The 26,188-nt window shown below is 50.3% G+C and overlaps 2 protein-coding genes across 2 annotated transcripts in view; both read left to right on the top strand.

Moving 5' to 3' along the window:
• The window catches only part of LOC119431012 (transforming growth factor-beta-induced protein ig-h3-like), a 36,954-nt gene extending 25,737 nt beyond the window's left edge, over positions 1-11,217 (top strand). The window contains 9 exon segments of the mRNA XM_037698482.2: positions 1,434-1,531; positions 2,475-2,629; positions 3,166-3,321; positions 5,208-5,499; positions 6,738-7,087; positions 8,580-8,849; positions 9,511-9,745; positions 10,755-10,912; positions 10,914-11,217. Coding sequence (XP_037554410.1) covers positions 1,434-1,531; positions 2,475-2,629; positions 3,166-3,321; positions 5,208-5,499; positions 6,738-7,087; positions 8,580-8,849; positions 9,511-9,745; positions 10,755-10,912; positions 10,914-11,018 — 1,819 coding nt within the window. The 3' untranslated portion in view covers positions 11,019-11,217.
• Positions 11,218-19,024: 7,807 nt separating this feature from the next.
• LOC119466585 (uncharacterized) lies at positions 19,025-25,793 on the top strand. Its single transcript, XM_037727106.2, has 3 exons — positions 19,025-19,743; positions 21,818-22,151; positions 25,630-25,793. The coding sequence occupies exons 1-3, from the start codon at positions 19,512-19,514 to the stop codon at positions 25,778-25,780; spliced, it is 717 nt and encodes a 238-aa protein (XP_037583034.2). The 5' UTR covers positions 19,025-19,511; the 3' UTR covers positions 25,781-25,793.
• The last annotated feature ends 395 nt before the right edge of the window (positions 25,794-26,188 follow it).

Here is a 26,188-nt window from a genome sequence, read left to right as displayed (position 1 = left end):
TTCTAGCTTAGAGCCGCAGACGAATGCCTGGAGGAAACTATTTGCTATCCCTCATTAGTTACTAACACGTGCGGCCTACCCATTCGTTCTCTGTGTTGCGCGAAAATGTTCTCCAGCAGTGCGGTGCTGCAGTTACCTGGCGTGGAAGAAGACAATGATAGCATGCACGAGAACAACGGTTCTTCGATTTTATGCGAAGCTCAAAAGAACCCCCCTTCTTCTTTTTCCCTTATCGTGGGATGTGCCTTAGTCTTTCAAGGCAACAACTGCTCCTTGTCAGGGGTCACTGGTACGATGCCGACGGGGCCGTCTTTTTTTGTTGTCATCATCCTTGTAGCGAAGAAAGCAAACCGAGGGCACGGCTTGCATAGACATAAAGCACTTCAAGTAATGACATTCTGGAATCGTTTCCGTGTCTTTCGCATGTTTTTACGAAACAGGAGATTGGAAGAAAAAAGATCAAGAATGGTATCTGTCTCACCTGTAACCGCCGATGTCTGTGCAGATTTTCAGTTTAATTCGCAGGTACTGCCTTGTTAGGCTGCGCTACAAATTTGTCCTAATTTTACGAGTGGTGAAATTGCATTGACGTGTTTTAAAATACTGAACGTGTCCGTACGACTACCTTGTGGCTGAAAAAGTCGGCCGTAATGTCACGCGTTTGTGCCACCACATTGAGAAAAGCCGGTTTGAAGTGACGGCCGCTGCGTGGAACGATTCCTTGAAATTTCGTCAACGCCTCATTCCGGTCATGGGCTAGTGCAGCAGTATCGAATGCGCTAGTACATAAAGGGCTTCAGTAATCTTTATACTTATGTGGAATAGTTTCCGTTCTCTGCTGGTGCTGGCCGTAAGTGGCGCATACAACAGGTATCTTTTTTTGTATCTTATGCGTCGTTCAGCTACGCCTTGTCGCGCGTGCAACCATTCATGGGAGAATGTATAACATGTTCTGTTAAGCTGTTTTATGTTCGAACAGCAACGATGTTGCAGCCAACGTTGATAACCCTTCATAATGGTCTTTTGAATGCAGAAAAATTGCTTGGGACATGGGATATAAGTCATCATTACAGCGTTCAGCTCTGAAAGCTTTAATAACCTTCTTTACTGAAAGTGACATTGTATCTATGTATTAACACCTTAGTACCTCCCTGTGTGTTAGTTTTGTCGCACCATACTGTGTGGGTTATAGATTGATTTGTGTGCTGTTTTCTTTTCTATATTAACTATTATTTAGGCATGTTTACGAAATGTACTTTATTGCCGGATCATTTGTTTGTTCTTTCATATTGCCTCGTGTGTTATCATCCTTTGCTCATTGAAGAATCTATTGTTTGCGGAGAAGCCTGTGACTCAACATTTCCAATTTCATCACAATACATCGCTCACAGTCGTTTACTTGAGCTGAGCTCATGCGCGTTTTTTTCTTGCAGGATTCGAACGATGAACGAGAGCAAGACAATCACGGACAAATACGTTTGTTGCCACGGGTTCGCTCGAGGACGGAACGGACGGGCTGGCTGCGTCCAAGGTGCGCTGTCCGCAAGACGTGCGGAATTCCACGAATCTCGCGGCGCGGCTGCTCTCGGCGTCTCGACGCAGTGGTATACGACGCTGTGCTGTCGAGGCTCTGCATGCAGCGTTTTGTCCGTCAAGTATTATTGCGATAGCAATTATATGGACACTCAAAAGCAGATTTCTGCCGTCGCCGTCGCCGTGAGGTTCCGTATGACGTCAATGGAGATGAAATCGTCACCGCGCGCCGAACGCTGTATGTGCGAGTGAAAGGGCGCGAGGGGCATGCGCTTTCACGGGGAGTGAACGCACGGCAGAGAACAAACGCGCATTCTGCGCCGTGCTCGCTTAAGGGCTGCAGGAGTAGGCGTCTCTTTCCTCCTTTACAATCACCATACATGTAGAGCAAACGCGCCTTCTTCTGACGCGCGAGAGGCTGTGGGGGAGGGGGAGGGAAGGGAGGCGACGTTTAGCTGCGGCACCAAGTGCCTATTTATATCAGAGGCTCCGGCAACAGTCACCAACGCCGCACGCATTTTGAGCGAACGCGGGCAAAACGCCGACGGCGTCGACAACAGTTTTGCGTGTTGCCGGTGCTGCTGCATGTCCAAGTTTGTACAGCTGATAAAGCTAATATCATTACTCCGTATAGCTCTCTACAAACTTGCTATCGCAATTGATGCTTCGCCTTTCAGGTGAAACTGCGACAACTTTTTTTTCTCTGTAGCCGGTCTTCGCTTGCGAAAAGTTGAGCAATTAACAACCGACTTTTTCAAAGGATTAAAAAATATCGTACCATGAACAGACAATCAACACCGGCAATGTAGCCTCAGAAGGGCTTTCGATTAATCTAGCCTATAGTTGTATGCGAGAACAAATCATTTAATGCAGCTACTGAGTACGAAGCAGCGGTGATGCAGACGTGTTATGACGTTCCAACTTTTTTTTTTTTGCCGCAGTGAATCTCAAGGACCTGGTGACGACAATGAAGGACCTCGGCGCCTCGAAGTTTGTTGACCTTGTCGAGGAGTCCAAGATGGCCGATGAGCTGAACAAGGGCAACGTCACCGTCTTCGTACCCACCAACATCGCTGTCAAGGACTTCGAACACACTGTGAGTGGTTCGAATAGAGCGATGTAGCGTAACACGCAGAGAGCTTGCGTTCAACACTGCCGCGACAATAGGGCAATGATACTTGCCCTTTCTTAAGCTTGCTGATGCAGAAACTGGCACCTCTTACTAGAGCATATATTCACACTTAATTTCATCCAGTCAAACTCAAAAGATAAACAGATATCAAAGTACGCGCTTGTACGGCGCTCATGTATAGCTGACTGCCCAGGGAGCACGTACTTCTTCGGACGTATGTCGACAATGACAACGCGAAATTGTTTTAATATTTCGGTGCATACTGAGTTTTGAGTGGTCGAAATTTATCTCCCACGGCTAACGGCGTCTTTTCATAGCCGAGGCTTGATTTTCAAGCATACGAATGCAGTTGTCGTGGCTGTATACTTTTTAAAATCTGGTGGCGTCGAGACGATCTGCTCCTCACGAGTCGTGTCTACTGCAACGCACTAATTGAGGAAAAAGCAAGATTTGCCGGGGCGGATCGGCGACTGCGAGAAGGCTGACGGCGCTCTTTGCAGAACGAGGTGTCCAGTCCTCGCGATGGGCAGGCTGCCATTCGGGCTCACACCGTGGAAGGTGTGCTGCGCACGGGAGACCTCACCGACGAAATGGTTCTGCAGACCGTCGACGGCCGATCGAGCATTCGCATCAACGAGTTCTACAACCCGGCCAAGGTGCGCATATTGCTGATGCGTGGCTGCTGTGGATATGTGCTGTGCTTGGGCATTCTTTCCGGTGTGTGTTGTGTGCTCGTGCGTGTGTGTAAACAGTTTTGCCGCCTACCTGGGTAGTCAGTGGTCGATTGGGTAGCGTATCGGGCTGCTTTATCAGGGAACAGGTTGGAAACCAACCGTCGGACCAACTTGGGTCACAGAGGGCAATGCGCACATACGTGTCCCTCTCCAACGAACCTCTTCGATGCCAACTTGGCTCGCTGAGTATGTGCCGCTGAGTGTGCAGCAAACGAAGGAACCACGTTCGAAGGCGCCTCTCGTCTCGGAGGCCACGCGCGCACTACTCGGCAGCGCCACTAGATGGCGTGTCCAGAAAGAAGAGCCCGGGTGCCGCGATTCTCAGCGTTGGCACGCACCGGCGCGCCATTAATTTCCGAGCCACGCGCAGGATTCGTGGCGGCGGCGCTAGATGGCGCCGTGTGCTTTTAAGGAAGCTGGGTCAAGGAAAAGCGTAGTCATGCTAATTAGGCGAGGTATGAAGTGGCAAAGGGTAAAAGAGCCATGACATTTATGGATTACGTGGCAGTGCAAGAAGACGTGGCTTGGAGTAGCTTACCTATGGGCAGGTAGTGATAGCAAAAATGAAAATAAAGAATTGATTGATTGTATTAGAAGCGATGTTAATGAGTTAAAAAAAACTGGTCCAGGTGATATTAGGAGATCTGAATGCGCACGTGGAAGATCAGGCGGATAAACTGATCACAACGGTTCTGTAGTGCTGGATCTGTGCGATGAACAGAACATTATAGTGCCTTATAGTGAACAGGGCGAATAAGTGTCTGGGACAGATAACGTAGCCATGTGGAAATAGGCAGTCATGTATCGATTACGCCTTAGTCCCAGAAATGGTCTACGAACGACCAGACCAAATGATGATAGATGAACGTGGAAAAGATAACCTGGGTAGCGATCCTAAATGCTTAAATTTAAACTTTGGGAGATATTTCTAAAAACTAATGAATTTTTAAAAATGAATGAAAAGCAAATAGCAGAGATCGCTAATATGCTAATATGCTAATCCAGGCCGCCTTTCATGCATGATTGTCTCCCAGCGTTCTGTCTGTCAGCCCTGATGGAATCTTTTGTTTTGCTTGAGCTGTAGCCAGTTGGTACAAGTGCTTTGTAGCAAGCTCTTCGATGTAATTGTCTTCAGAAAGATGCGCTTTATTCCAGCGGCATTCCGGCGTTCTCGAAATTGGCAGACGCCAGTTTGTTACTGGTAGATAAAACATTAACATGCTACTGGCAGATAAATGTCACATGCTCTGGTGTACTTTAAAAAACCGTTTTCTTTCTGCCCGGTCTTGACATATGTGCCCACACGTTTTCAGAATGCGGAAACAATGATAAATCTCAAGTACTTCGTGCCGTGAGCATTAATGCTGCAGTTACGCAAGGGTGCACCCCTTATTTGCAGGCTTAGCACGCTTAAGACAAGAAACGCTGGAGGTTTTTCTCCTTACGCTTTACCAAACGTTTTTTGCTATATCGAGCAACGGGCATAGCAACCATGACAACAGCCTTCAGGTTTAACGGCGTGGTTGATAGGTTTTTGAAGCTTCTACACGCGTAGTGACGTACGGAGTTGGCTTGACAGGATAGACCCGTTTTCAGAGGAAAGAATGCGATGACAGTGGTCGCGACGGTCTTTAGAGCGGAGGGCTATAAAAGCGTTAACCCGTATCCTAAGGCCGGCAAGCGAAGAGAGACTCAAGAGCTATCGCACTTAGGCGCGCTGCTTATTTATCTGGTCGGTTCGGCACACAAACGCTGCTTACACCGACTTTCTCGCACGCGGTGTGCGAACTTTCCTTGGTGCTACGCAGCTGATGACAGCCAACTGCGTGCCCATCGTGTCCGCGAACAACCCGGCGACCAACGGCGTGGTGCACGTGGTGGACGAGACGCTGCCCGCGCCCAACCAGACCCTCTACCAGTTGGTGGCCGAAGACCCTCGCTTCAGCACGCTGCGCTCGCTGCTGCCCATGGCCAATCTCGAGGAGGCTCTAAAGGACACGCAGGGCCACTACACCCTGTTGGCACCCAGCGACGAAGCCTTCGCCAAGGTGCACAAGGACACTCTTGCCAAGTGGAAGAGTGGCGACGCCTGCATCGGAAGTGAGTACTCGCTTGCCTCGGCACCTTCGTCTATGTGCTGTCGACCAAAGACAACGCGTGTACGCGCTCTGGTCGTGCGCAATTTCTTAAATGCGTAAGCATTTCTATGCCTACACAACGAGGAAACCTGTCCGTCCGTCGGTCCTTCCGTCCGTCACGTAAGACCATCGCTTTCAAGGTAGGGCCCGCAGCAGCGAGTGAATTGACCTTCGTGCTGACTCTCGCTAAGCGGCGAGAACACAGCGCACTCGACGCACTCTGCCCCCATCGCAGATCGCTTTCAAAATGGGGCACGCGCTGCCGTGGTTCGACGAATTGATGCGGCTCATAATGGTTCGAATTGATAAGGCGCTAAAGAGCGATAATGTCTTATAATGATCGGAACGTCATAAGCGCACCTGGTGCCGCCACCTGTAGTAGTTTGCTTGCGTCATCGATTCACCTTGCGCCGCCGTCCGCAGCAGCTCGTGTCGTCGCAGCGCTGTCGTTTATACAGGTCGGATCAAGTTTCATAACATTGACACCTTGCTGCGTGGAGATGAGCAAGTGATATAATACTTACGCATACTTAGAGAACTCCCAGAGGAGTTTCAGCGCGAATTATTTTCTTACTACGGTGGCTGTTACGGTATCCCCTACCATTCGTCAATGGTGTAGGCGGTCGTCGTCGATATTCACAAAGGCTTGGAAAAGGCCCGGCCTGTGCACCAGCCTGTGCATCCAAGCTTAAGTGCAGGTGTGCCTGAACCCAGGCGCGCACACTTGCAGAGGTGCTGCGACCTCATAAGGCTCGCAGAATTACCGCAAAGCCGTCGCAGGCTTACTGCGATGTCCTATGGGTGTCACTGTTACTGTTGGTTGACTCTTTTTGTTAGTATCTCGGTGCTGTCACTAACTTGTTGAGTGCAAGGCACGAAGGATAGAACGCAGTCCGGTAATCTAGTCTGGGGCCAACACCACGATCTGATAACGAGGCTCAACGTAGTGGTAGACGTGAAGTATAGATGTGGGGGCGTGAAGGATTCTTTCTTCCTTAACCAGTGTAGTTCTGTCAGACCTGGTTCTGAGATTGCGTGCGCTCAGTAATCTTTTTATAGTTTCTCGCGTTGCTATCGATTAATACAAGGCAAGGTCCCCGCACTTCCCCGGTATCGTATTGCACGCCATTAATCTAACTCTCGTTGCTATCTTAACTCGTTTTACGATGAATCCGGGCACCGATTCTTTCCGTCTTGCAGAGCTGCTTCGAGGCCACTTGCTGAACCACGTGATCTGCACCACTGCCGTGCCCGGATCGGCGCGGGTGCGCAACGTCAACGGCGACCCGGTGACGCTGACCCGCGACGGCGACCGCCTCTTGGCCGACGGTAGCCCGTTGTCCGCGCGCGACCTGATGGCCACCAATGGGGTGCTGCACGTGCTTGACCACATCCTCATGTCTCAGGACAGCAAGCCGCTCGTGCAGACGCTGCGAGACGCCAAGATGAACGACCTCGTCCACCTCATCGAGGCGGCCAACCTGACGGAGTCGCTCGAGGCGCTCGATAACTTCACCTTCTTCGCGCCATCTGAGGAGGCCCTCAAGGAAGTAAGGAGTTCGGCTGTGACAAAATATGTAGCGAGCCCGCGCATATTAAATAATGATAATGTTCCCCCTTTATGGCTCGTACCCGCTAAGGGGTATAGGCCGAGAATCGGGCGAATAGATGTAGCAAGCGTCGTGTCGCCATTACGAACTTGTTTATTCTTCTCTTCTATCTCGTTCCCCCGCCCCCCGCCATCCGTTGTTCTTCCGAAAATCTTCTCTTTCTTCAGCTTTGTCACATTTCACCTGTGCTATGTTGTACTATTGGCATTATGAGATGGAATGGTGTCGCCTTGAAAAGTTATATTCTCAAGAACTTCTCAGGGTCTTGCCCGTGACGCTTCTTAACTGTAAACGTGTGCCTATCTAGAGCTTCCAGCTACAGTAACATATGAATGCTCCCAGGTCTACAGTAACATATGAATGCTCCCAGGTCTAGTTTGCAAACTGCTAAACAGTCTTGACGGAACCGCTCATTACACCGCATTAGAGCGGAATTTGGAGTATTTCTACAGCAGGCAGTCGAGACACGAAAAGAATGGTCTAAACTTAAACAAATTCTTAGATGTGTAGGCTGACAAAAATAATTAAATGATTCCAAGTGGTAAACTGAGTAATGAGTGCATGCAAGATGGACATACAGGGTGTTTCAGCGAACACTTTCAAAAATTCTTAAAGGTTGCCTGTGGCAGATAGCACAATTCTAGTTGATGAGCTGGTCTACTCGAAGAGGCGGGCATTACTTGCACAAGAAATTGAAATGCATAATCAAATAATTAACAGAAATTCACTAATTAAGTTAAACTAATTGCCTGATGGCCCATATTGCAATTTACAAATTGTAGCCGTGGAGTTGGCAAGGCTGATCCACTTGGAATGAATTCTCGGGATGACACCAGTTTCGAGATATTAATTCCACAACTTTGCGGAGAAATGCATTGGCGTTCCAGTTAGGTTCTTAACAAAACGTCACTTCATGCATTGAAGCTCAAAATTAACTAGAACGCCAATGCATTTCTCCGCAAAGTTCGGGAATTAATATCTCGAAACTGGTGTCATCCTGAGAATTAATTCTAAGTGGATCAGCCTCGCGAACTCCATGGCTACAATTTGTAAATTACAATATGGGCCATCAGGCAATTAGTTAAAAACTTAATTAATAAATTTCTGTTAATTATTCGATTATGCAGATCAATTTCTTGTGCAAGTAATGTCCGCCTCTTCGAGTAGACCAGCTCATTCACTAGAATTGGGCTATCTGCCACAGGCAACCTTTAAGAATTTTTGAAAGTGTTCACTGAAACACCCTGTATATACCTACTATCGTCGAGAGCAAATGAAATGGTCTGTTAGTTGCCTGGTCTCTTGGTTAGGTACACCATTTTTATTGCGAGGAGCGTGCAAATGCTGCTTTGGTGATTATTCAACCAGTCCACGGGGCTGCTTCTCGTCCTTCCGTGCTGCGCTTGACCCAAAACGCGTTGTCGTGCTGCAGATCTCGCTGTCCGAGTGGGAGGAGCTGAAGAAGAGCGAGCGGCTGGCCGAGATCCTGCGCTACCACACGGTGCCGGGCCAGATGCTCTCTCCGCGGGGCTTCTTCAACAACATGCTCGTGGGTACAGCGCTGGGCGAAGAGCGCCCCATCCGCGTCAACATCTTCCCGCGCCTCTTCTCCTTCGAGCGGCCCACCGTGACGGCGCAGTGCGCGCGCCTGCTCAGCGCCTCGAGCCCCGTCTGCGGGGGAGCCGTCTACGTCGTCGACAAGGTTGTCACGCTTTGCTCGTCGTCGCCTCTGCCCTGTGTGTAAGGGTGATTGCGGGTTCTGCTGCGCTTACGCTAAGGGAAAGAAAGCGGCGCGGAAGGCATCATGCTCCGACCGATCTTTTCTGGCTGCAGTTTCCCTTGGGAAAAGTGGGCTACATAGACTGTCGACGTTCGACCAAGGATTAGGCGATGTGTGCAGATATATTGAAGTGCCTTAAACTTGGTGTTTAAAATCGAAAGAAGTGAAACTATGAGTTACTCTTACGCCGCTTGGAACTTGCTGAAGAAACTGTCTTTTTGTTGGCGCCCAGTTGCGACCCTTCCTTCCCATTGCCACGTTTGTGAGCACGCTTATGAGTTGGCAGTTGTGTTCACCCCCCTCCGTTCTCTCTCTCTCTCTCTCTCTTTTGTATCTTCGAGGTTCGTCTGCAGAGCAGAGCGCCGAAGCGACAGTTCTCATGGCTAATATTTTTTTTGGCTCGTTCTACCCATACAAGTAGCACTCTTGGTCTTTAACCGAAATATCACAAATAATGCATTAACACAATCCATACACAATTGCAGCAACGCGATGTGGTCGCGTGACCGTAAAACGCGTTCTTCGATTTTATGGCGTCAAATAATTCTGACCTCCTCGCTTTCCTCCTCTGTACCGTCCTCAGGTGTTGACTCCGCCCGCCGGCAATGTGCTGGAGGTGATCGAGTCTGACCGTGAACTGAGCACATTCGCACGCCTGGTCCGCGAGTCCGGCCTGTCCGAACAGCTCCGGTCCAACGCTGGTCCCTTCACGGTGCTGGCGCCGACGGACAGTGCATTCGCCCGGCTGCCCCGGGGAACCCTGGATTCTCTGCAGCCCGAACAGGTCCAGGCCTTAGTCAAGCAGCACGTCCTGCCCGGTGAGATATGCAGGCTCGCATACACGAACTTGTTGCACGCATGTTAATATATCTGCGGCCAATCGATTTGATTGTCGTAGAGACATTAGGAACAGACAAAAGTAGGAACAGTAGGAACCCATAAAAACAGATTACATTACGTAAACTGTCATCGCGGGTACATTAGTCTTTGCCCAACTGTTTATTGTTATTTCCCCAACTCTCTCCCCAACCGAACTTCTTATTGATTATATAATTATAACTAAAGCTAACTACAGCGGACAGAAGTTGGTGCTATAGGCGCGAAAATGACGACGATGACACCACGTATTGATGATTTCCCCAGTAATTGAGATTAAGGAAGGCGTGTTGGAGGGTAGAGAAGCAGTTGACATTTCTTATTTGTGCCATTGATGGATGTCGCGTCGGCTTAGCAACGTTTATGCCTCTAACACTCGTGAAAAAGATTGCGAACAATTACCTTACAGGAAGACTAAAGTCGTATTTATGAACAGTCAAACTAAAGAACAAGGACTGCATAAAATATGTCCTCTAAATAAACACCAGGAAGTCGAATCCATGCTCGACTCTACATTCGTGGTATATCAGTACAGGTGTATATCGAAGCTTTGATATCAGCCACGACGATTTGCATGACACTGACACATCTGAATTTACGGCTTCTACACACAACGATTAGTTGACCATGTACAAGCACTTTGCACATCTCGACCACTCACTCAATAACTAACCTAGTGAAAGAGATATAAACCATGATGTGGAGCATCTATGTACTTCCTACTAATGGTGTGGAAGTCGCGGTTTCTTCCATCACAAGCCAGCTACGGACGATGTGTCCTTTCGCGTACATGCCCTTCTTTCGGCGCTATTAGGCAAAGTGTCCTGTCGTGTGTAAATGAATTCGTTGCGAATCGCCTCTAGTGTGCACTCCCCCCCCGCCCTATATAGGGGTTGTGTGCACACACACACTGTGGAGTACCCCCGAGTGACCACGTGGTCTCCTGCGCAGAGATCGCGTGCACCAGCGGCGTCGGCCACAGCGGGTTCCTGAGCCGGCTCGAGTACCGCAACCTGGACGGCACCGCAGTGCCGACCCAGCGCAGCCTGCGCGGCAACGTCTACTTCGGCGGCGCTCGCGTCTCGCGTGGCGACCGTGCCGCGCGCAACTGGCCTCGTGCACCACGTCGAGCGCGTGCTGAGCTTGCGCACCGCCGACGAAGACGTCGGCTTCAACTTCGGCTTCGACTTGCACCCTTTCTTCCGCTCGCTCTAGGCCAGGACTACGGATGAGTTGCGCGGTTGAAGAATCTGGGCGCTGGCAGCGCAGATAACCTCCGTGACCGCCCTGCTGCGCGCACTGCGTGGTCGGGCACACACGTTATTTATCTTCTGGTCTCAGTGTGATGTTCCCACCGAGTGTAGGTTTTTTTTTTTTTCTACGAATAAACGTCCTTTTTGTTACTGTTGTCATACGCACGGTTTCTTTCTTTTCTTTACCTCTTCAGATATTCTGGGAGACTGCACTGCGATAGCAGTCACAGACCGAGTATAGACGACATTTTTTACTCGAGTATGGACTTAAGTGCGTCGCTCTAGTCTCGAACCTTGCAGGCACTCGCACCATGCCTGGTCTATACGCGTACATGTGACAATATAATCACACACTTTTGCACCTAATTTCGCGATCCCACCAATGGGGCACCTATGAGATCCCGAAAATGAGTTTAAACCGATAAAGCATCATTACAAAACTATACTTTCGTGAATTTCAGGGTAATAGATTGGTTACCAGACGAGAAAGTGAAGGCCAGCGTTCCATTACGTACACTTCGCGCCGAAACCGCAGCGCTGGCTCGACTCTGTGTCGTCATGAATTTCAAAGCATTTTGATGCGATTAGCATTCTTAGGTTACTTCACGCACTGTTGCAGAACTGTCTGTTGGTGTCTTGTCTATAACCGTTTTCCCGCGAACTTGGGTCGTTGGGTAGTGCATGGTCTTATGGTTAGAGCATCGGACTGCGCTCATGAGTGAACTGGGTTCACGCGGACAGCGCAGGGGAGGAAACGGCAGCATTTTTGTATTGCCTGTTTTTTTTTTTTTTTGTTCAAAGAAGAAAAAAAAACTGTCAGCCCTTCCACTGGGGTGGAGATGGAAGACCAGCGAAGCTGTACTATGGTGGTAATTATGTATTTTTAATTATGACTATTAAGATGTGATGGTGTAATTGGTTATTTGAACTATTAAAGAATGAGATATATATGATCCGGTGGTTTTCATTTATTTAGTGACCACAGGGACCATGGCCTTATGGTCGCTACGTTACACCGCCGTGTACGGCAAAGGTTGGCACGTTCTTCATAAGCACGTCACCAACGCCGCGCGCGTTCGGTGCGAACGCGGGCAAAACGCCGCCACCGTAGACAACAGTTGTGCGCGTTGCTTGTGTGACCGCACACAACCGCTGTCAAAACGCTGGCTGCGTGACGGAACGGCTAAACGCCGTTTTCGACACTGGAACTCGTCGATTATCCGTTCCTGACAGTCTCGGACTGCCCGAGGCGGTGCTTTCAGCCAATGAGCGTTGCGTATGTAGTCTTTCGGACAGTCCGGGACTGCCAGAGACGGATAATCGAAGAGGCCTATTGTTGGGGAGAGGCGGGCGAGAGCCCAGAGAGTGGGCGGCAGAGGCCGGCAGGGCTACGCGCATGCGCCGCAGTGCGAGAGCGGGATGATGATGATAAGTGGTTCTTGAGGGAAAGGGAAAGGGTGGCGCTAGCGGGCACGTGCAGTAGTAGTAGTGGTTCATGTGGAAAGGGGAAATGTTGACGCTATCTTCTGCAGCCCTTGAGGGAGCACGGCTCAGCGCCAACGGGAAGGGGTAAGTAGTGGAGAAAGGAGGATAGGGTGGAGTCGCCATGGCTGGGCGAAGCAAAACCGGCAGGCTGTGGCGGCACGTATCAGGCCGGGATGGAAGGCCTTGGTGTGCCGCAGAGACTGCAGGGGGTGTTGTTCCGGACCTGTTAGGCCCGGGGTGGGATGGGAGGCCGCGAGGCCGTCCCGCTTGCAGAAATGATGTCTTAGAGGCGTGCGGAGAGCCCTGACGAGTCAAGGTACTCCACGACGCCTCGAAGTGCAGGAAGGTGGTGTCGGCCGGGGAAGAGGAGGTCTTCCTCCTTGCCAGAGGGGAGGCACGTACACGCACAGTCTAGGGTGCCTCGATGCCCTCCTCGCCACCGCTCCCCTTCCATTGGGAAGTCGCGTTTGCTCTCCGCCGTGCGTTCGCTCCCCGTGAAAGCGCGCCTCCCTCGCCCTCGCGCGCTTTCACTCGCACATACAGCATACGGCCAATGAGAGGAGGAGGAATGACTTTATTGAAAAGGGGTTGGGGTGAAAGGTTATGAGCTCGATGGGTGGGGCCCCAAGTCCAGGGCTCCACTGGCTTCTGCCGCCTGCCTTACGTGACCCAGAAGTGCTAGCTGCACCTCGCGGTCAGAGCTGGCGAGTTGTGCCTGCCATTGCTCCAAAGTGTTCAATAGTAGTAGTAGTAAACACTTTATTTAGGTCCTGAGAAGCTAGGCAAGGGGGCCTGCTAGCCGTTGGCTAGTCCCATGTCGGAACAGAGGCCGTGCCTCATCCGCTCGTTCACGGGCCCTCTGGACAGCCAGGAGTTGGACGTCTTGTCTGGGATCTGTGATGGCCTTCGTCCAGTCTTCTTCTTGGTTAAAATCCTGTAACACAGGGCACTGCCAGAGCATGTGATTTAATGAGCAAAATTCAGTGCCACAATCTGGGCAGAATGGATCGATGTCGGGGTGAAGTTTGTTCAGAAAGCCCCTAGAGGGGTAGGACCCCGTCTGGAGCATGCGGAGCGTGCTAGATTGTGATCTGTTGAGCTTATGATGGGGGGAGGAAAAACTCTGCCTATCCCCTCTGTAATGTGATGCGATTTCGTGAAAAGTAACTGGAGGATCAATGTGGAAGAGCTATCCCGAACGCACCCGAGACACCATCCCGTCGCGGCATATGAAACCTCGCGTACGGTCGTGGGCTATCTCATTGGGGTTCAGGTGACCCGGTAATACGTCTGATCCCATGTGTGCTGGGAACCAGACTATGTGATGAATAGTGTCTGAGGGGGGTCTGCCGTTGATAATCCTGGCTGCCTGTTTGGCTATCAATCCCGATGCGAACGCTCTAATTGCCGCTCGGGAGTCCGTGTAAACTGTAGTGCGTGTTGTATCAAGTAATGTGAGAGCTATAGCAGCCTGCTCCGCGACGTCGACCAATGAGGTCTTTAGCGAAGCTGCCGAGAGATCTCCCCTGTCATTGACTATAGCTACGGAAAACTTGTCGGAGCTCGTGTGTCGCGCGGTGTCAACAAAGGTCTCCGTTCCGGATAAGTTCTTTAGGAAAGCCCTACTAGCCCTTGCCAATCTTCGACCTTTATTGTGTTGTGGATGCACGTTTCTTGGAAAAGGGTCTACAATAAAGGAATTCATCGTTTGATTATCAAGTTGCGTGGTTTCTCCCTGATTAAAGCTAGGACGGAGGCCTGCCGCATCCAACAGTCTTCTGCCTGCTTTGGAGTTCGATAATCTAATAATTTGTGCTGATCTTTGCGCTTCAATTAACTCCGAAGTGGTGTTGTGTACTCCCAACTCCATGAGTTTCTCTGTGCTAGCCGTGATTGGAACACCAAGCACCTTTTTGACACTTTTGCGCATGAGCGTATCTAATTTATCTTTCTCTGTTTTTGTCCAATTGAGGGCCGCGACTATGTAAATGACATATGGCTCATGAGGAAAGCATGGTTCAATAAAATTTCAATAAATAAAGTTCAATAAATAAAGTGTTCAATGGTTCAAATTTACCTAAAAAGGTATTTACATTTGGTGGTCTATTTTGGCAACCCCACGAAATGTGGTATAGCGATGGCGAGCCACCACACCACGGACAGGTGTGCCCATACAGCGTTGGCAAAATTTTGTTTAATTTTTGTAGGTTTGGAAAGACCCCCGTTTGAATCCTGCGAAGGTCTATGGCGTCCTCCCCTTCTAATGATTTGTGGGGGGTGCTGTATTTTTGTCGCGTGCCACGCTGGTGAGCAAGAACTTCGCGAGGGGTCATTCGGGATGGGTCGTTGTCCTCCTCGGTTGACTCCTCCTGGAATGTTTGGGGGAATTGACAGTGCGGTCGAGGCTCTGCTCGGTTCGTGAGCCCTCGATCAAAAGCGTCCGCACTCTCGTTTCCCTCCAGGCCTGCGTGTCCCGGACACCAGATCAACCTGTATTGGTTTGTCAATCTCCCGCCTAGGAAATTTTCAAAGCCAATGAGAGCTTTTTTTTTTATTGCGATAGCAATTATATGGACACTCCAAAGCAGATTTCTGCCGTCGGCGTCGCCGTCGCCGTTGCCGTCGCCGTCGCCGTCGCCGTGAGGTTCCGTATGACGTCAATGGAGATGAAATCGTCGCCGCGCGCCGCCGAACGCTGTATGTGCGAGTGAAAGGGCGCGAGGGACGTGCGCTTTCACGGGGAATGAACGCACGGCGGAGAACAAACGCGCGTTCTGTGCCGTGCTCCCTTAAGGGCTGCAGAAGTAGGCGTCTCTTTCCTCCTTTACAATCACCATATATGAAGAGCAAACGCGCCTTCTTCTGACGCACGAAAGGCAGAGGGGGGTGGGGGGGGGGGGAGGGAAGGGAGGCGACGTTTAGCTGCGGCACCAAGTGCCTATTTATTCAGAGGCTCCGGCAACAGTCACCAACGCCGCACGGATTTTGTGCGAACGCGGGCAAAACGCCGACGGCGTCGACAACAGTTCTGCGTGTTGCCGGTGCTGCTGCATGTCCAAGTTTATACAGCTGATAAAGCTACTATCATTACTCCGTATAGCTCTCTACAAATTTGCTATCGCAATTGATGCTTCGCCTTTCAGGTGAAACTGCGACAACTTTTTTTTTTTTTCTATTGCCGGACGCGACCATCGAAGATTGAGCCCTTAACAGCTTCGCTGTAAAAGAAAGGACATTTTCTTGGGCGAGTTCGTTCATAACCGAAAAAAAAAAAACATAAGTGCGAAGGAAGCAAGGACGAGTGCTGTGTACTCGCCTGTTCCTTGTTTATTTCGCGCTTCTGTTTTTCTTCTCAATAAAGGAAACCTATTGTACTTACTATAGTTTATTTGTAAAAAAAAAAGGAGATGTTATGCTCATATTACCCATGGAATATTTTTGTTGCCGTGCATCTCTTGTACTGTATAATATATTTATCCTACACGGCTACTGCAACTAACTGCATTATTATAGCTGATATTGACGCGAGATAGGCTGGCACCTGCGACCACCGGCCACTTGAACGAGAACGACGAAGTGTGTTACCATTATTGAAACCATTATTAAAAGAACATAAAGCATTTTCAAGCGAAGCTTGTATACGGTAGCCTGCGCCGGCAATGTAACGCTAAAGAAAACCAGCTGCTCTCAGAGCTGCACAGGTGGTCTGCACGCGCGCGTGCCACTGCTCCCGGGTTCGTCGTCGTCGTCTGTTTCCACAGCTGGCTGCGTTGCCGCTAATCATTCCAGCGTAGAATTTCACTTCTCTTCGGTCGTTGTAATGGGGAGGCCGCGTTTACGGGGTTATGAGCCATTCATTGCCTTACGTGACGGACAGATTTAATTTTGAAGACATTTCATGAAAATCCATCCAGAATGAACGCGCTCGGGAGAGGGCTCGTCGTCGACGTGCCGATTCTAGCGTCAGGGCTTCCGAAGCCCAGACGAAACGTTAGCGAAGAGCCGCCGACCCCGAGTTGCGTGAGCGCGATGTTGCGGCCAAACGTCAGCGTCGTCTAGCCCTCCAGGAATCCGACAACGGTGATGCACGCCTCGGCAACGCTAGCGCCAACTTCCCCGGTGCGACGGTCAGGTTTCAACGCGAGTTTCTCAACCGGAACTTCGGAGCCAGCTGCAGTGCGTGTAACCGGTTGTGGTTCGAGCACAACGTGGTACTGGTCGGTACAATTCGTTCGGAGTAACACCGAAGAAACGCACAAGATTCGCCTACCCCTATTTCCTCGACAGGGGAAGGGCTACTTACATTTTTTTTTAAATTTTCCTGCCAAACCCAATAACAAGTGCGTGCTATTCGGCTTTCTTAGTTATAGGAAATTGATTCCCTTGCTCATAAATGTAGAATCTACAGTTTTATCCCCACAAGACATGACGGAGTCATTGAAAGTTATTGCCAAAGGGCTGGTACAACGCTTTTCTTCTAATGTTCCTACCCCTACGTTAATTTCCCCCGTTGATGAGGATTTTACGGAAATATCTCTGGATGAATTGTCAGATGTCTTACGGAAATTTCCGACCGCGGCTCCAAGCCCTGATGGAGTCACTTCGGCCATATCAAAAATCTTGTATAAAGAGTTGCGAGAAGATCTACTAAACATCACGAATTATTCTGTAAGACGTGTCCCCTCCCTTTACTCAGTCCATGTCCAGTCGCACTGTGGCAGCCATGTACGTCGCGGAGGTGGACCTGCAGAGCGTTTGCGCAAGAACGACCCCAGAGAAACGTAAACAAGACCATCTGATGATTAAAAAATAGATCCGGGTCATGAGTTCCAGAACATTGCGACCTTCTTTCTGGGGATGCATAGATATTTAAGAAAGTTGGCGTTGAAATGATATGTACCCGAATGAGAGGAGAAGGCAGGCGCGCTTCTTGATATGAGATGTTACTTGCGACAAATTTAAGGAGACCACGACATAGATGTAAGGATTATCGTTCGAGGCAAACGAAGGGCGAGTTTTGTAAGCAGGTCCGCCAGAGAACAACACGCAGTGGAGCTCTAATAACGGCCTTATTCGGAGTCTCGCGACTTGGAACCTAACGCATGAATCTCTAACGGTGGTGAAGATAGCAGGCCACACTGCAGAGGTCTCTGAGATACTACAGGGTAAAATGACCGCGACCTATTAGACATTAAATTTCTCGTTTGTGTGGTCAATGAGTATGCACCATTTTGAAAAGACCTCAACAACACCAACAATTAGTTACGGCGTCGATGCAGGAGCTGGAAATGCCGGCCAGAACACCACATCCCGCATCACAAAGGGCCAACGACCCTCCGTTGCATCACAAGAGCGCGCCTTACGCCAGATATGTATCTAGAAGCATTTATCAATCTTGCTTGATCGCTTGCTACCTACATCATGGCGTGTGCCCACTGTGGCCATGAAGCCGATGGGGGGACATAGAATTTGAGAGAAAGAAGTATATACTAGGGTAAACTTGAAATTGTGCAAGAAATTAAAGTAGACAAATTAATTTTCTAGACATTTATTTTTTCCTCAGAGAAAGACGTGGGCTTTATGAGAGGACAGCAAATTTGAAGGTAATAAAATGTTCTGAATTTTGAAATTCATTTGAATTTCAATTGAAATTGAATTCAATTTTGTGGAATATGAATTAATAAATGAGTAAGTTAAGCAGAATTGCACTCCTTGCGTCACAAAGGATTTCGCAGACGGCCATGCATACATTCCCGTGGCTAAAACGCAATGTAGACGCCCCAAAGGAGAGAATATTTTCACTGTTTACCCCAATGCCTAACTAAGTTTCCCGCCTTTGACAAAGATAGGTCCACCTATCGAAACGTATGCTAGCCTTCCTGAGGCACTTTACCCCTGTTTGTGTAGCAGTGCGCTACTCCGTCTGTCGGCCCCCTTCTTGGTTTCGAAGCTTTATATTGACACGTATACATGTTTATCTTTCGCCGATGGCCGCTTTCCACCGGCTAACAAATGTTAAACGCTATCGCTCGGCGCAGGACGCGCCTGTATAGGAAGTTTCTAGAACGTTATCGATGCTTCTTTCCGTTGCCTGTTTTCACCGACGCTTATGTTATCTGATTGTATGAGCGACGCGAATTGTCTAGAACTTTCTGGAAGACACGCGCGTACCAGGGATTATTCTGGAACCTTCGATGACTCAGGTATAAAAGCCGACGCGTTTTGCCGCTGATCAGATTTCGACGACCGCCGACTGTGTTCGCCGCTTTCGTTGTGCTTCGAGTGTAGCTTGCTTTTGTGGGCACAGGTTCGCCCAATAAACAACCAGTTTCGTCATACACAGTTTTGCGACTGTTTACCGTCACTACTACGTGACAATATGCCTAGGTGAAATCATATGTCGCTAGGCGAAATCTCCAGTGTACACAGAATTGTCATCATCAGCATTGTCTTCTTCCGCAGCTGGCTTGTTGGCGCCCCTCCAGTCGTGCTCGGCACGCGCTCGTGCTACTGCTCCCGCGTTCGTCGCCGTCGTCTTCTTCCACATGCAGCTGGCTGCGTTGCCGCTCATCATTCCAGCGTAGGATTTCACTTCTGTCGTCGTAATGGGGAGGCCGCGTTTACGGGGGGTTTGAGCCATTCATTGTCTTACGTAACAGGCAGATTTAATTTTGAATCAGTTTAGTTTCGAATAATCGCAAGCGGCAATGGCGGGCGAATGCCGCTAACCACGCCGCCGAGAAAACTCGAGACATCGAACGCAAGCGAGAACGGCGGTCTGCATGCGTACCGTCAGTGACGTGGTTCTCTGCGCTGCAGCCGAACGTGTGTGTAACCTCACAATTGAGAAATACTTTAATGAACCCTCGGGATTAACCTAGTGATAAACACCGGGGCCGCACGCACGTTTTAGCTTCGCTGGAACCATTTTCGCGGAGTGGAAAGGCCCACGAATTTTTAAATTTTCGGAATGCAATTTCGAAACACTTTATTTCCCTGGTTCGTAAATGCAACGGCAGGTCTCCAGCTGTCGCAGCGGTTGCTGGCAGAGAAAGAGGAAACCGTCGTAGCGGCAGCAGCGCGGAGCGCGAGCGTTCCCGAGACGACGAAGCTGTGCCCGCCTGGAAGGATGCTCCTGCTTCTGGGCACCGGGTTCCTCCTGTCGGCGGCGTTCGCGCCCGCCGCTGCCATGGCGCACAACAGTGAGTGCACCGTGATGCGCAAAGGCGCTGTGTCGAGGGCTAGACTGGCGAAGCGAGGTGCAACGGGGATCACGCAGTCCGTTAGACGCAGACAGCTTGAGAAATCGGTACTCTATACGAGGACGCGAGAAAGGACAGACGCTTCCTTGATTGCATTCCTGGGACTGCATTCATACCAGTAAACTCATTTGTTCGAGTGGGGATATCGAATCGATGAATGCCCGTTGCTGGCAATGAGCGCATAAACGTTAGTATTTTTTCTGTTTCTGTGGTCTGTGCCGCTCCTGCGCCGACTGCTGGCCATTGATTCACAGGGATTCCCAGGGATTCGCGGAAGTTAATGTTTGCATAAAGTGCATCGCCGAGGCGAGCGTTTCGTTATCGCGGCGATCGCGGTCAGCAGATCATGTTTCACTGGAAGCCGACCGTGCACTGAAGCTTTCCATCGCGGCAGCAGCCCCCATGCGTTTGAAACAAAATGGGAGGGACGCAATAACTGTCACACCTCCGGTCAGTTAATCACTATTCAGCAGTGTCTGAAATCTCAAACAGACCTATCGGGCATGTTCAACACGACTGCAAGATATACTTGCAATCTAGATCAGAAGCGCAAACATTCCTTATCCTCAGGTCTGCAGAGCTTGGTGGGTAAGTCAGACGAGCAACGGAGCATGGGTCGTTGTCGTCCCGAATGCCGTTTCGTTTTCGTCCCGTTCCTAGCGGCCGGTGACCGAGGTGATAAATGAAAGCATTGTAGCGCCCTCTAACGGGTGCAAGGTGACTATACCTGCGTAGACCGAACACTCCAACTTTCTTCCGTGATCGGTAGAACTAAAGCACCTGTGGAAAAATGATCGCGAGAAATGAAGTTTGCGTGTAGGGGCAGAATGTGGTTTTCGCAGGCATAACTGGCTCCGCACACGTCATCGTTACTGTACGCTTTCCTCATTGGCTGCCGGCAAAATACCCATTCTCATCGCTATCATGAGTAGTCCGAACGCCGACCAATAACGAATGCATGTTGCATAAGAAACGTTTTGTGAATACAGGTTAACTTTAGTGCATGCCATTGCATCTTGGTTATGCTGAACGCGCACATATATTGATGGTTTGCGCAGTGGCACAAAATAAGCAATTATAGAGCGTGGACAGCTGGGAAGATTAATGCCAGTTAATACTGGAAACAAAGCCCCAAGCCCGGGTTTCGCTTTCCTGGCGCAATTTTCACCGGGAAGGCCTCGACTACTCGGTGAGCGCGCGCTCCCGCTCACTGCTGTCGTAGCTGGCGTGCCGAGAAGTAACGCCCTGCAATGCACGGTTCTTCTGTATATTATTGTACCAAACTAGCACACATATCCACCCCCCTCCCCCAGAAAAAGGAAAGAATGAAAAACAAAGGAATTTTGCTTATCGGCTAAAACGCCACTGCATGAATTGCGCGGTGCTCGAAAAAAAAAGAAGAAGAAAAAAAAAAAGAAAACGGGGCAAGCAATCAATCAAGCAAACAAACAAACAAGAATGGCAAAGATGAAGAGAATTGTCCCTCCACTAAAGCACTTTGTGCGCAAGCAAGCACTGTCGTCAATAGCTTGGCTGTCGCGCCATTGGTCGCATTCCCTTATTTTGAGCTCATCCGTCACTGTTACATATCGGAGCCAGCGTACTCTCAACTATTCCACACTTATTGAGTCGCCATTGTAACGGTATCTGCAGACACTGTTCCACATTTTTTCATGCTCGTACTTTTGTTGAACGTTTGCATTGTTTGCAGTATTTCTTGTGCTAAACTGTGTGACACACTGACAAGTAAGTGACGCCGCAGAGGCAGAAACACTTGATGAAGTGATAGAGGAATAGACGTCTTTGTTGGGCTAACTTGTGTCCAGAAAGCGAAGCAACACACAAGTAACAACGATAGTGCGAACGTAGTCGGCGATTGTCGAATCAATCTAGACTGCCCAAGTTTGACAGCTAGAGTTGTCGCTGGTCGAGAATGCACCAGCTGTTACTATACACTCGATGGTATACACTACGCGACGTTCCAGTTGTGTGCCCTGCGCATGCGCCACTGCAGCATTCGTGTGCCTACCGAAGCCGGTCAAGTTCGACACGTGCACCAGCATCCGTCTGCTGAGCCCGTGCCAGACGGACCAGGACTGCGACACGCGTGTCTGCTGCAAGGACTGGTGCGGCAACTATTGCGCCTTCAAGCAGCGTAGCTTCGCTGTCGCGAAGCCGCCTCCCGTGGAGCCGGGGCCTGCCGCGATCGACGAGGACGAGGCCGAAGAGACCCCGGCTCAGCAACCACCGCCGCCGCCACCGCAGCCCGCCAGGGGCAACCGAGGTCGAAATGCCGACGAGGACGAGGAGCCACCACGCCGCAACAACATGCGCAGGCGGTACAAGAAGTGAGTCGTGTCTGCAGTCTCGTCCGGTCTTCTCCGGATTCACCGTCGTACGCCTGCATGCCCGTGCGTACGCGAGCGCGTTTGAAAACGCTTGTTTTGGGAAAAGGAGGACGAGTGCCGCGCGCAACCCTCGCAGGAGCCGAGTAGGCATTGTGTAGATGCTGGTGAGAACGTTAAACAGTTTGCGGGTTAATCGCGAGAACCTCAGTTACTAAAGCCGTTATATATTGCTCATGCTGCGTATAACGCGCACGTTCAATACCTGCGGTCGCACTCCGATGGGGGCCAATTGCAAAAGCGCTCTCCTTAGCCTCTGATACGGCATCTCTCGTGTAGTTTGGGTGTAGCTTGCATATTCAGAACTTACAAAGTGATAAACTAAAGGTGATTGATCGAGAATGCGGCACCCGCAGCGAGTTGTATGACGGTGGTACACAGTGGTAAGAATGTGAACTACTGTCGCGGAAGGGGTTGTTAAACGCTACGAGGAGCTTGCCGAGGCACATCAATAAACTACTTCTTCTTGCCAAGACGAAAGCATCGTCGATTTGTAGATTTGTGATCGACGAACAGAGCGTACAAGACAACACGAAAGAAAAGGACCCGAATAAGCTGTCTCGCAAATAAGATGTATGCCATGAGCACAGAAATTAGGAACCACTCTTGCACCAACTACAGGCAGCCACTCAGACCGACGGCATGCCGACACTTTTAACATGGGATTTTGGTGCGTTCAAAATGGCGCACACACAGAAAAAAAAGTGAAAGTGGCCGAGGTGGGGATCCGGCCGGTGGGTGAAGTATAGGACCGCCGAAACGTGCTAAAAATTTTCGTGGTTCTTGCCAGTGAACGGGGCTCTAACTGCGGTTCTAGACATTGGTTCTGGCAGTGTGGCTTTCCCATCCACGACAGCTTTTCGCTTTCACATTTTCTCCACATTTTAGGCCAAGGGGACATCCCTTCCTCGATTTCTCATTTCAGCGGTCAGTAAACCAAGTGGCACAGCACGTGGAAGTAAAACACTCAAAGAAAGTCTGACAAGCATGAACATGGTACAAAACCTTGGAGGACGCTTAATTTTCGCCTTTAAGAGTAGAACGCGATAGCGTTATCGGGACCCGTTCGCATCGCATCGTTCGCATACGGCAAGTAGGCTTCATTCACTGTAACACTGAACGTGGAAAAGCCAGCTTACAAAGACCAAGTTTACACCGATCCCCTTAAAGTCGGCTTCACTTTTAAACTGAAATGCATTGCTGGAAAGACGTTTTTCCAGGGCCAATATAAGTGGTCATATTAAAATGTGAAGGCCCTAGCACCTTTTTTATTATTTTATTGTTTGCTATTGCCCCGGCCCGCTCAGGTCTGGTAGAAATGTTTGAGTTTCCTCGTAGCAGAATTAGGTTTTCTCGTACACTCAAATTACAATCCGACGCCGATTGGTAAACAATCCGACGGCGAATCCGACGCCGATTGGTAAACAATCCGACGGCGAATCCGACGCGGAATGGTAAAGTCGTACTTTACCATTTTTCTGACGGATTTCACCCTGAGAAATTCAATTTTTGTTCACCAAAACCTTGCACCACGTGGAGGGCCTGCGCGGTCGATGTGGAAATTAATCCGGAGCCCTCCACTATGGCGTGCCTCATAATCGGAACTGGTTTTGGCACGAAAAACCCAGAAAGACGAAAGAAGAACATTTATTATACCTACTTTCAACACCCGTAGTTACCGCAGAAAGGGGGGGGGGGGGTAAAAAAGCAAGAATGTGCAGACAGTTACTATTATTTTAAATGTTAAGCGATAACGTGGTAGATTACAATCTTGAACGAAGATGCGTCTGGGATGTGAACGATGGAAGCTGGAGGGTGGTTCCAGTAAACACATGGACGAGTAAAAAAAAAAAAAGTCCCAGTTTCGCCCGCAAGGCGAAGCATCGATTGCGATAGCAAATTAGTAGACAGCTATACGAGGTAAGGGCAGTGCTGTTATCGGCCGTTTAAAGTTGTAGATATTCGCTTACTAACTAAATAAACAAGCACGGTGTCACGCGCGCACAGGTAAACATGAACACATCTCGCTCGATGACCGCGGATACTCGTCAGAACGCTGGAGTGAGAAAGCGTACCAGCAGACGAGGGCAAATTGACCTTCGCGCTGTCTCTCATCTCCCTTCAACGCGAACTGAATGTCGAAAGCACAGCGCATACGAAGCTACCGGCACTCGGCGCATGCACTTTGTGCCTATCGCCGATCGCTTTGAAGATGAGGCCCCCGCGGACGCACACTTCGGCTACATAGCAGATCGCTTTCAAGATACGGTGCCCGCGCGGCAGCTCCGTGAGCAGCAGCCGCAAAAGCAGAACACACCCCCCACCCCCACCGTCTCCGTCGCCTCTTCCCCGTGCCCCGCGAACGAAGACCGTGGGCTTCCGGCCGCCTTCCTCTCTCGCGTGCGCGAGATTAAGCTGCGGTTCCTGGCTCACCCTTGCACGCTTTCACTCGCACACACAGCGTACCGCGCGCGGCGACGGTTTTATCGCCGTCGGACGCTATACGGAATCTCACTGCGACGACGAAGGCGACCGCAAGAAAATGTCACAGTTTCGCCCTAAGGGCGAAGCAATGAATGCGATAGCAACACAGCAATGTCATACGAAGTAAGGTGAGCGGCTTTGGTAGCAATATGAATTGTAGTAAACGTGAGCTGATTAAGTAAGCAGGTGTGCTGCGGCGTAAGTAGACCGACATGAAGAGAGACTCGATGACCACGAGAAGGCGCGTGTGAAACGGCGGTGTTGATGAGAAGCGCTGCCCGTGGGCAGCGCGTGCGAAGGGACACACCTGTAGCGCTGCACTGCCGATCCGGGCAGCATTGCATGTGTAGCGTGCGTTGGAAAATGTGGCCCGACTATTACTAACTGAATGAACAAGCGTGGTGTGAGCGCGCACAAACAAACATGAATAGATCACACTGAATGACTGCAGACAACGACTGTCAAAACGCTGGCAGCAAGCGCATACGCCGCAGCGGGCCAAGGTACGTGCGGTCTATCGCTTCAACGGAAACTGAGCGGCGAATGCACGGCGCATAAAGGTCAGAGCCGTGTGGAGATAAGAGACGGTGCGGGCGAGCGACGAGCGCGGTTGTTGGCAAAGTAGAAGTGCGCCCCCCCCCCCCCCCCCCCCCCCCCGCTCCCTCCGGCGCTGGCTTCCGGCTTCCTTGCTTGCGCGTGGGAGATTGAGTGCGTTCGCTCTCCGTGATATGATAGCGCGCGTCCCCGCACGCTTCCGCTCGGGCATACGGCGCGCGGCGAAGATTTTATCTATAGGGCACCTCACGGCGACGGCGACGCCGACGGCAGAAATCCGGTTGAAGTGTCCATATAATTGCTATCGCAATAAAATGCGCTTGGAGTGTCCATATAATTGCTGTCGCAATTAAAGGAAAACGGCTGGTACCACTGCTTGCAGCCGTGCGGGCCGGCGCCGCCGTCGCATGGACGCAGCGGGCTCCGACGGCGCGATCATGCACGGACCGGGCAGGGACGACGATGACCGGGAGCCTTCCGGAAACGGCTTAGGCGGCCAGCTGGAGCACGAGTACTTCGACGTCAGGAAATAAAGTGTGCTGGCTGCTCTCTTGCTGCGCGAATGCTGTACTATAGCGAGAGGGTTATCAGCCATGTCCTACCAACGACCGCGACTGGCTGCACTGGTAATCTGTCGCCTGCAGCAACTGCTCTATTTTGCCGCACGGGAAGGTGAGGTCTAGCGTTTGATCAAGGTAGGATGAGTTGGTAATGGGTGATAAATCTGCAGCACACAATAATCGGGACGAATAAAGCAGGCACAATACACCACTTCAGAATAGTGTTTGCCTGAGCTCGTTGGTTGCACATAGCACAAATGGTTTCCAGCAGAACGTAGTCACGGACAGAAAGGGGCGACGACACACGCTGGACTAGCAACAGAACGTTTATTCGTTTTCCAGACTATAGCAAGAGACAGCTAAAGCTTCTTTTTCTTTTTT

This window comes from Dermacentor silvarum, chromosome 10, assembly GCF_013339745.2.
Source record: "Dermacentor silvarum isolate Dsil-2018 chromosome 10, BIME_Dsil_1.4, whole genome shotgun sequence".
Classification (NCBI taxonomy): Eukaryota; Metazoa; Arthropoda; class Arachnida; order Ixodida; family Ixodidae; genus Dermacentor; species Dermacentor silvarum.
This window is presented reverse-complemented; position numbering and strand designations above follow the sequence as displayed.

Coding starts and splice junctions, on each gene's coding strand:
- LOC119466585 (XM_037727106.2), top strand. CDS start 19,512: ATGCAATTTCGAAACACTTTATTTCCCTGGTTCGTAAATGCAACGGCA. Junction 19,744..21,817: donor CGCTGCCATGGCGCACAACA/GTGAGTGCACCG, acceptor GCGCCACTGCAG/CATTCGTGTGCCTACCGAAG. Junction 22,152..25,629: donor ATGCGCAGGCGGTACAAGAA/GTGAGTCGTGTC, acceptor CACTGCTTGCAG/CCGTGCGGGCCGGCGCCGCC.